This window comes from Podarcis muralis, chromosome 9 (genome assembly GCF_964188315.1).
Source record: "Podarcis muralis chromosome 9, rPodMur119.hap1.1, whole genome shotgun sequence".
Taxonomy (NCBI): domain Eukaryota; kingdom Metazoa; phylum Chordata; class Lepidosauria; order Squamata; family Lacertidae; genus Podarcis; species Podarcis muralis.
Window position 1 is genome coordinate 15886647 of NC_135663.1, and position 10679 is coordinate 15897325.

The 10679-nt window shown below is 43.3% G+C and overlaps 1 protein-coding gene across 1 annotated transcript; it reads left to right on the forward strand.

Moving 5' to 3' along the window:
- The first annotated feature begins 1934 nt into the window (after window positions 1-1934).
- Window positions 1935-9672, forward strand: MEPE (matrix extracellular phosphoglycoprotein). The gene is made up of 5 exons (XM_077934594.1): window positions 1935-1949; window positions 2167-2220; window positions 5053-5145; window positions 7189-8240; window positions 8403-9672. The coding sequence occupies exons 1-5, from the start codon at window positions 1935-1937 to the stop codon at window positions 9409-9411; spliced, it is 2223 nt and encodes a 740-aa protein (XP_077790720.1). The 3' UTR covers window positions 9412-9672.
- Window positions 9673-10679: the final 1007 nt, after the last annotated feature.

Here is a 10679-nt window from a genome sequence, read left to right on the forward strand (position 1 = left end):
CCGAGCAACGGGAGCTCATCCCGTCACGGGGATTCGAACTGCCGACCTTCTGATCGGCAAGTCCTAGGCTCTGTGGTTTAACCCACAGCACCACCCACGTCCCACAAGTTGACTGTGTATCCAGGTTTAAATCCCTACTCAAGCCTGATAGGGTGGGTATCCTTGGGCCAGACATTGATTATCAGCCTAGCCTACCTCACAAGACTGTTGCAAGAGTAAAAGCGGGAGGGGGGTCAATGTATACCACGCTGAAGGAACAATGGGCTAAAAATGTCATGAATGAATAAACAAACAAGGATAGGATTGGCTTCCACATTTTGCAAATCAATGCTCCATTCATTCTGATTCAGAAATATGATTGTACTCTTTAACTGTTGATTCTCAGAACGATGAGCGATTTGCTTTCAGGAGCAAGGAGGGGGTTTTCTGGATTGTGATCATAGGCATTAAAGGTGAAATAAAAACATTTCTCAGTTATATTGCTCTGTCCTTAGGAAGCTCTGAAGATGAAGGCTGCTCTTTTGTACTTGACTCTCTGTGGCTTAACCTGGGCTCAGTCGGTGAGTATTCCAAACTTCAGGCTGAAATGATATACAGATTCTCAGGAGAGTAACTTTTGGGGAAGAGTGACATCTGGAGGACAGATGTTTTTAGAAAGTTTCAATAGAGGAACGCATACCTATGAAAAGACACGACATAAACAGACTGTGCAACATTCAGAGAAGTGCGACATCTGGTGAAAAACTATGGCTAGGACTCCACATTTTGGAATTCAGTGTTGATTCTAATGCTCGGGCAGATTCACATGACAGGGTGTAGTTCATAATGTTCCTCTTTCCCCATGTGCCTTTGTATGAAATGCCTCTACATGAATTAAAGTCAAGGAGTGACATTTATTTGCATGGAGAGGCACCATTTCTGCTTTGAGTTGTAGGAATGGAGCAAAGAGAGCAACAAGATAATAGAATTGTATAGAGACAACGGAAACCACGAGTCATTTCTTCCAACTGCTTCCTTCTTGCAATTTCCTGCCCTTTAGCAGGTTTCTGGAGCCCCAACTCGGTTTCCTGTGCATCAATGAAGCTATTATCCCCAGTAGCAAGTGCTCTTCTGTCATCTGTAATGTGGTCTCCCTCCCCCTCAAGTTCTAGTTTAGAGCTCTCCTGATCAGGCTCATGAGATTCTTAGCAAACACACCCTTGCCAACCGCTGTGAGGTGCAGAAGAAGAAGAGTTTGGATTTGATATCCCGCTTTATCACTACCCTAAGGAGTCTCAAAGCGGCTAACATTCTCCTTTCTCTTCCTCCCCCACAACAAACACTCTGTGAGGTGAGTGGGGCTGAGAGACTTCAAAGAAGTGTGACTGGCCCAAGGTCACCCAGCAGCTGCATGTGGAGGAGCAGAGACGCGAACCCGGTCCTCCAGATTACAAATCCATCACTCTTAACCACTACACCACACTGGCTCCCATCTCTTTGCCAGATGTCCTTCCTCAAGGAAGCAGAAACTATCACCCAAGAAGCCAAACCCCTTCTGACGACACCAGCTGTACAGCCAGTGGTTTACCTCCAGTATTTTCCTCTCTCCTCCTGGGCCATGACCTTCAACAGGAAGGAGTGATGAAAAGACCACCTGTGCCCCAAGGCTCTTCAGCTTCCTGCCCAGAGTCTCATAGTCCCTTGCTATACAGTACATTGAAGGCTGTGTGTTCCAGTGCTGCCACACTGAAGGGATTATTCCTTACAAACACAGAACCAACATTATAGATATGGAGGCTGAAGTGATAGGATAGAGACGGATGGGGTAAGATGATCCCTCAAGGAATCCTGAATGCTCAGAGTTCCCAATTGTGTGGAGGGTCCCAACATGCAAAGATGCCCCCTTTACACCTTCCCACTCACTGCTCAAAGACCTGAGGCTGCAGTTAGTGGAGATGGAGAACATGGAGGTAGGGCCAGCATATATAGCCTCCCTCACCTTTTCTGAGACCACGTTCAGGTGAGTGTTAGAACAAGACCAGGAGTTTGCTGCTATAGAGCTAAAACAAAGTTAGATTCTTACCCAGCCACCCTCTGAATACCTGTAGACAACCCTTTAGCAGAACACACCAACAATTCAGAAGAGATTTACCTGACATTGTTTATTTTCCTCCCATCTTTCTCCAGGAGCTTCAACCCCATTACAGGAAAGGAAAGCAGAAGTGCCGGGGAGATCACCAGGTAAATGAAATTAAATTTATTATGGTCCCAGATCAGATTCACATACCATACTAAGCAAACATAAAACACAATAGAATTAAGTTTGAATCAACAATCGAATATGACAATAAACAATACGAATATGACAGCCATTAGAAATGTGGTTTAGGTCTTAGTCCCTAAAATATTTTCTAGAGTTTGCATCTGAGGCCTTGGCCTTTGTGATAGCACAGCTTGTTCCCTGAGTTTTATGGCAGCCGCACAAAATTTGGCCACCCCTAGCGTGATCTCTGGATCCTTATCCTCTATCAGGGATTTTAAGCATTGAGGTTCAGACCCACCTGGAATTTTCTGTATAACAGGGGTGATAAAGACCTGGTATATACACCAGGTAAATGAGTCAGGTATTTTGATGACAACGTGGCTTCCTTCAGCTTCTGTTAGCAGAAGAAGACACGGGAAAGTGTTGTCTGTTCCACAGAAACATGGGATGAGTAGTGTGCTTCAATATAAAGATGCTGCGCGGAGGCATAATCGATAGGATACTCTTCTGTTTTAATTCACTTTGCTTTCTAATGCTAATTTCCATTGCTGGAACAGGAATGGGCCTTTCTTTTCTCACCCTGAGGCCTTGCGTCTTTGGAACCAGCTCTGTAGCCGCGCCACGGCTGGCACAAAATATTATGCCACCTGCGGCAAGACAGGCCAACCACTGCCTCCTCCACTGCCACTGCTGCCAACTCTCTTCCCAGAGGTTCCTTAAGGCCCTTCTTAGGCTCTACAACTTGCTCTGAGGAACATAGGGTCCTTCCTCAGAGTAAGGCATTGAGTATTAATCTCCTCAGAGTATTGTGAAAGAACGATGTCAATCAACATTTGATGATCTCCTTCTACCAGTCCACAATATAAAGTGTCCTTTCATACTGCATCACAGTGTGGTATGCTGGTTTGACATCAACTGATAGGAAGTGCCTACAGAGGGTGGTGAATACAGCACAAGATATTATGGGCTGTCCCGTGAATCCGCTGGATGAAATAGTGGAAGAACGTTGCCTCAGGAGAGTGAGAAAAATTCTCAGGGATCATTCACACCCTGGCTGGCACTTTCTTGATCTCCTGCCCTCAGGCAGAAGATATAGAAGCATGATTAGTCACACCAACAGGGTAAAGAACAGCTTCTATCTGTGGGCTGTTAGGCTGCTGAATGAAAAGATAACAACAGGGCAACTGACTTTCGGGTTTGGTGGGTGTGCGTCAGTAAATGAGGGGAATTAAGACTAAGAGAGCTGAGTGGGGGGTGCTTGTGTAATCTCACTGTATACAAGTTGTACACGTGACAATAAAGTATTTCAATTGAGGATGAGGTGTCCCCGAAGAGCATCTGCATTTTCAGATGCAGTGGTCAGGGTGACAGGGCCACTGATTCATCGCTTCTCCACCTTCTAGAGGCAAGGGGCCCATTTTGGTTAAAGGGTGGGACCAACCCTAGGCATGATCCAGATTACCACATCATTGGTAGGAAGCAATGTCAGCTCATCCTTTTCTGACAAGCTTTTGCTGATGTGGAGGAGGGCTGCTGGGAGGTTTAATTTTTTTTCCATTTCCATTTGTTTGGGTGCAATATTTGAACTGCTGTAGCATTGCCATTTTGTAAATTAATGACAAGCTTTTGTAACTGTTAGAAATGAAGGGTATTATACAGTTCAGATAAATTCCACTTTGCTACAGCAATTTTTGTACTTCCACATTATTCTTTAAAGAAAATGTGAGGGGAGGAAGTCTAGAACTTCTGGGGACAAATACATGTTCCACAACCGTACTGCCCAAATTCTGAATGCCAGCAACAATGTTTAAGTTGAGTGGAAACTCCTTTAAAATTACTACCTAGAGATACTCCCACACTTAAGGATAAGCAAACAGGAGTCCTGTGTCATCTTAAAGAATCATAGATATGTTGTGGTGTAAGCTTTAACGGACAGGAAAAAATGGCTTTGATACAATGCCTAGTTATTAAGACAGGGTTTCGTAAACTTGAGTTCATTGATACCTTGAAGAGCTTATAAAGCTGTTGTTATCCCCAACAAAGATTCTTAAGAATATAAATGAAATAAAGTCAAGAAATATCAATGTATAATCAACATTTATTAACCATTTATCACAATTACTAAGAACCATAACATGTAAAAAAATGAGAAATACTATTGAAATGTGAAAACATCTTACAGTCTCCTCATTTGCAAGTGCACTAATTATATTTTTGTGCTATGCTCTTAAACTTATTTAGCACCTCTTTCACCTCCCCCTTTTGATCCCTAAGTCTTTACCCACGCCCTGCACAGTCCCTGTGACCTCAAAATCGACTGCTTTGGAAAAGCTTGCTTGCATCTTTCTGGTTTGACTAACAGACTAAAGAGACTGTCCTTCTGGAATATAGAAGGAAGAAGATTAAGCATGCCCTCTGGTGGGGATTGTAATAATTTCCACAGAGGTAGCTGTGTTAATCCTGCGGCTCTTTAAAATCGAACAGATGTATTATGTGGCATAAGATTTGATGGGGTAGAAACATGAGCAGAGAGGTCAGAGGGAAATGACAAATAATAATAATGCAGACTGTGCTAATTACAATGAAGTTTAAAAGTACTGTAAAAATAATAATACTGACCATTCACAAGGCAGTGTTGATTATCACACAAACATCCAGGTGTCCATTGGGTGTTGTTGTTGTTGTTGTTGTTGTTGTTGTTGTTGTTGTTGTTGTTGTTGTTTTCCTAGTTCAAGAAGCAGGCATAGCTGAAATGAACAGAAGCGTGGTATTTCCAAGAGTACTTTTAATGCCTTCTTTTCTGCCCCCAGATAATGCTCAAAGGTCGTCACTCCAAGCACGGGTTTTACATCTTTAATTACGTGTACTCGTCTGCGGTGACCAACAATCAAACACAGATTCAGGTAGAATAACGTTTTGGTTCACACACCTTTTTAGTTGTCTGCATTTGTTGCAGTATCGCCACACGGTATACAAGGAGCACATCATTTCACCCACAAACTCTCTTGCAGTTGCTATTTCATTCTCATTTGCAGCACCAAGAAACAGCATCCCAGCAGCTGTTTCCATTTTAATTTATTTTGAAAAAGGCTCTTGGGGAAAGAGGAGGTGCACCTTTCGACCCCTTGCCTTCAGAATGACAAGCATTTGTGCAGCCTGAAGCACTAGTGCTTGGGTTATTAAGCTTGGAAATGTCCCCTGGCCTGCAAACGTATCGAAATCTGCACACTCATCTTTCCTGATGCGATGCCACCAAAGTGACTTTACTTCTCAGCTTTTGCCGAGTAAGTAAACTGTTCTTGAGCAAGATCTGCAGAAACATGGTGTGGTGCTCATGTTAGAGGAGTGTTTTGCTTTTCCATAAGCAGCTGGGATTGGACACAGGTGGTGCTGTGGGTTAAACTACAGAGCCTAGGGCTTGCTGATCAGAAAGTTGGCTGTTCGAATCCCTGTGATGGGGTGAGCTCCCATTGCTCGGTCCCAGCTCCTGCCAACCTAGCAGTTTGAAAGCATGAAGTGCAAGTAGATAAATAGGTACCACTCTGGCAGGAAGGTAAGTGGCGTTTCCATGCGTTGCTCTGGTTCGCCAGAAGCGGCTTAGTCATGCTGGCCACATGACCCGGAAGCTGCTCCCTTGGCCAGTAAAGTGAGATGAGTGCCACAACCCCAGAGTCATCCATGATTGGATTTAACGATCAGCGGTCCCTTTTGTTGTTGTTTAGTCGTTTAGTTGTGTCCGACTCTTCATGAACCCATGGACCAGAGCACACCTTTAATAATAATAATAATAATTTTTTATTTATATCCCGCCCTCCCCAGCTGAAGCCAGGCTCAGGGCGGCTAACAACAATACCTTTACTTTTACCTTTACCTTTAAGCAGCTGGGAGCAGAATTAAATAAACAGATAAGCAGTTCCAGCCCAAGACATTTTGGCACTTGAGGCGAACCACAAAATGGCACCCTTGCAGCAAGAGAAGGAGTGAGTGAAGATTCGTATCAGGAACAAGTGGGGATAATGACCGACATAGGGAACAAGGGAAGGAAGAGACCAGCAGCACCTCTCCTGTTTGCCAAGAGGCCACTATAGAGGTGGCTTGTGGGGAGAGCTGTCAAAGAGATGGCAGATCTAGCTTCCAATGAGTTTGCAGCAGCTTTCGCTGCTGGAGCAACAGCAGTCAATGCATTCCTTGGAGGCTGGATCTGCTGCCTTTGTAGTTCCTGCTGCCTGAGGCGAACTCCTCACTTTGCCTCATAAGTGGGCTGGCTCTGCAGGTCTTGCTGATTTACCCAGCCATGCCCCATCCCAATGGCCAATATTCTTCTGTAAGTAATTCTCATTTAAAAAACAACAACAACTACCCTGCAAGTTTACCAGCCTTGCCATTTCTGTAGAGGAAATGAGCTCCCTGCTTCCCCAGGAACAGTAACTGACATTAAAGGGTAATTAACAGGCAATCCAAGAGGCAATTGACAAGCTATTTATCAGCATTCCCACTGCCACATTCAGCAGAAAATGGTAAAAAGGGCCAGAGCTACAAACAGGAAGCATTTAAATTACAAAAAAAAACACACACAGTGGCCCTGAAATGTTTCATTGGCGTTTTGCCAGTTGGCACTGGGCAGGATAGTTCTAAAACTGTTTAAAATCAAAATCATTCCCACAAATCAGGTCTAAGGAAAACATTGAAAAGGACAACATAGAAAACAGAGAGTGCAACAGTCTACCAGTGACATGGTCTGGATTCTCTGTAAAAAAGAAATAAGTGAACAAAACATGGAAATTCCAGACTGAATTGTTACTGAAATAGCAAAGGTTGTGGCTCCCCTACTCAATGGATAAACACATTAGCCATAAACAAATCAAACCATGAATAAGTTTTACCTTGCTTGTTAAATTAAATACACTCACCTGTCAAGCTCACCGTTGTTTTCTTTTGGAATTTAGAAAGAAGAAGAAGAAAACAGAAATAACATTTCCATTATCACTCATGGGTCTGACAGAAAAACTGTACCAAGGAAGGCCACTGACAATTTCACTGATACGACACAAGAGGCAAGAGAAGAGCAGAAGCACTTTGATGCAACTGGAAATGGCAGGAAGACCGAGGGCAGAAGAACTGCTGGAAGCAGCCAAAATTTATATAGACATGATGGAAACACCACAAATCAGGATCTCCACCAGCATCACTTGGAGGTAATTGTCAACAAGGAAGGAAATGGAATTGCTACAGGAGATAACACCATTGAGATAGATGGGAGTGGGGACATAGGCTTTCCAGGCCAAGTTGACACCCATCATGGCATCATTATTGGCAATGAATATCATGACCGAGTCAAAGACCACCAAGACACAAGAGGCACTGATAAACTTCGGGGGAAAGATAAAGATGGCAAATCTGGGTTATCTAGTAATACCAAGTCATCAAAAGATCCCTACATCAAAATAGAGATGAAGGAGAATGATGCCAGTGCAGTCTGGGAAAACAATCCTTTCCATGATATTCCCAAGAAAATTAAAGACCCACCAAGCAAAGATTATTCAAAAGTCCATTTGAAAGTCATAACTGATGCCACCAATAGGGAGCCAGGAAAAGAAGAAGGTGGCCATGTTCATTTGTTAGACAAAAGCAAAAGGGATAACAGTACCACCAAACTATACACAGGTCTCAAAGTAAAAGCCAACATGTCTCAAGAACGTCTAGGGGAAATTGAACTCATGAGAACCAGAGGCAACTACACTAACATCGTAGACACCAGTGAAATTAAAGTGGATAATGAAAATGGTATTGGCAATGCTACAGTTCATACAAAAGGCAAAGATGGGTATACAGTGGCAGTTAGGAAGCTGAATGGGCAGAAGGACGGATATGGAGTTACCAAACCACGTAAAAAGGGTGATGTAGAAGATGGTGTCACTAGTGGCCACCATGTGGAAATAGTTGGTGTTACCAACCTACAGAAGAAAGATGAAACCAGAAAGGATGTCACTGATGGGAGGTCCAAGAGCCACCTGGAAGCAGCTGGTGTTACCAACCTACAGAAGAAAGATGAAACCAGAAAGGATGTCACTGATGGGAGGTCCAAGAGCCACCTGGAAGCAGCTGGTGTTACCAACCTACAGGGAAAAGATGGAACCAGAGAGGATGTCACTAATGGGAGGTCCAATAGCCATCTGGACGCAGCTGGTATTACCAAACTACAGAAAAAAGATGGTGGCGAAATTGGTACCAAAGAAAGGCTTATCAGTCACGTGGGGGATCTTGGTGATACCAAGGCAGAGAAAACAAAGCAAAGCAAAGTTATATTGAGCAGGAAACTAAATGGTCATGTGGATGAATCTGGTATTACTAAGTCACATTCAAAAGATGAACTTACTCTCCTTTCCGGCAAACAAATTTCAGATTATAGTACAACACAGCACGGTGGAAAAAGTCCCAGTGAAGTTGGCATTATTCATAAAAGGCCTAGTATTGGTGAAGGTGGCAGTTATGAAAAAACAAACAAAAATGCTCATGAGAGCACATTGGGTGACCCAAAGATGACTGAAAGTGGCAAAACAGGATTTGGTGTCACATTTCAAAAAGTCAACAAGGACACTCCAGAAAGAGCTATCAGTTACAAGAAAGCTACTGGAGATTCTGCAGATCTCAAGAGGAGTGATATAGATTCTTCCAACAAAGAGGAGGAGCTCAGTGGTCAAAAATCGATCCAGTTCAAAAGTGCCCTGTCTGAATCTCGTGGGTCTCACGGCAGTATCCGAGACATCCTTAATATTCCAAAGAATGAGAAGCTTAAAAGTCAGGGGCCCTCGTTGGCCACTGTGAAGAGCAATAAGAAGGTTATGAAGCCAAGCAAAAAGGCATCTAGGGTTAATACTGAAACGCATGGCAGCAGTGCAGCTAAGCACTACCATGGGTATTCGGGTGTCCTGAGGAGAAAGAGCAGTCAACATGGTAAGAGGCGTCCATCTGTCCGTAGAAATGACAGCAGCCAATCATCGGAGAGTGAGGAAAACAGCCGCCAGTCTTATGAAGACTATCAGAATGACAGACCCGACAGTCATGAATCACCTGAGAGTACTGAAGAAGACCGATCTGATGAAAGTCATGACCACAGCCAAAGAACCGACTCACAAGAAGATTCCCAGGAGCAGAAAAGCACTGCTTGATTTGCTTGCATTTGTTTAGAAGGGAAGAAAAGAGAGCCTCAAATGCACTAGGCTAGGTCATAGGCCATAATTATGTGGCATTGCTCTGGTGTGCAGAATAAAGCTGAAATCCTATACCCACTTACTTGGAAGCAAGATTCATTGAACTCAATGGGATTTACTTTGGAGTAGGCATATATCAGAGCATTGCACTTCAAGAGCCGTTATTAGGGCTGAGTCGAAATAACTCACAAGTGTTTTCAGCTGTACCTCCCTTGCTCAATTATTTGGGGGGGGGGAGTAATGGCAAAATGGAGAGCTTATTTGTGTAAATTGGCTTTGCTAGCTTTTATTCTTAGTGATGTCATTATATTGCACAAATTGCTTGCCACATGACATCCTGAGGTGATCCCATAACCCATCCTTCCCCCTCCAGCTAATTTGGACTACAACTCCCATCAGCCTTAGCAACACTGCTAGAAGTTGCAGCTCAGGGGAGGCTGCTGTAACCTGTTCACTGTGCAATGATTGCATAGTGATCATCTGCTAGGTCAATACAGGAAGGAAGAAGCAGCACCTAGGTAAAGCGCTGCAGCAGCTTGTTAGCATCTCTCTGTACAATGGAAGAGTGTGCCTTTGGGAGTAAAGTCAAACTATACTGGAGAGTTACAGCGCCTGCTGTGGCTGTAGAGACTGATATGGGAGAGACATGTTTTGTTGCAGCTGGGGCAGCGAAGAAAATTGTATTTCCACAATAAGGTCCAAAAATCAGCAATAGATTATACTTAGCACAGCTCCTGTCATTATAATGTTTTCTAAAGTCTGAAGGCAGGGAAATCTGTGATCCTCCAGATGACGCATAACTACAACTCCATTACCTGTGACCGTTGGCCATGCTGGTTGGGCCGATGGAAACTGGAGTCCATCCAACAACACTTGGAAGGCCACAGGTTCCTTATCCTTGCATTAAAAGCAACTTTGAAAATCTTTCACAATACCTTTTATGTTGTAATCTGAAATTATTAGCTAGAGGACTGAATAGTTGTTTTACTGTATTGATTTTACATGGGTAAAACATGCTGCAAAACAGTAGAAGGACATCTATATAACATGTAGTATTTAATAATAACCGATGCTATGATTATGTCACATGCCAATAAAGTATTGGAAAAGTCCAGCTTTTGTCAGCTTTATTTCAAAAAGGGAAATGTAAATTTAACTCTTAGGCAACTGATCACAATTCTCCCATTGATTTCAATGCAATAATTAAGCATGTGTTCCACCACCCA

Excerpts from the sequence above, each read along its gene's own strand:
- MEPE (XM_077934594.1), top strand. Across the intron at positions 2,221-5,052 it reads AGTGCCGGGGAGATCACCAG|ATAATGCTCAAAGGTCGTCA; the intron begins GTAAATGAAATT and ends TTCTGCCCCCAG. Across the intron at positions 5,146-7,188 it reads ACAATCAAACACAGATTCAG|AAAGAAGAAGAAGAAAACAG; the intron begins GTAGAATAACGT and ends TTTGGAATTTAG.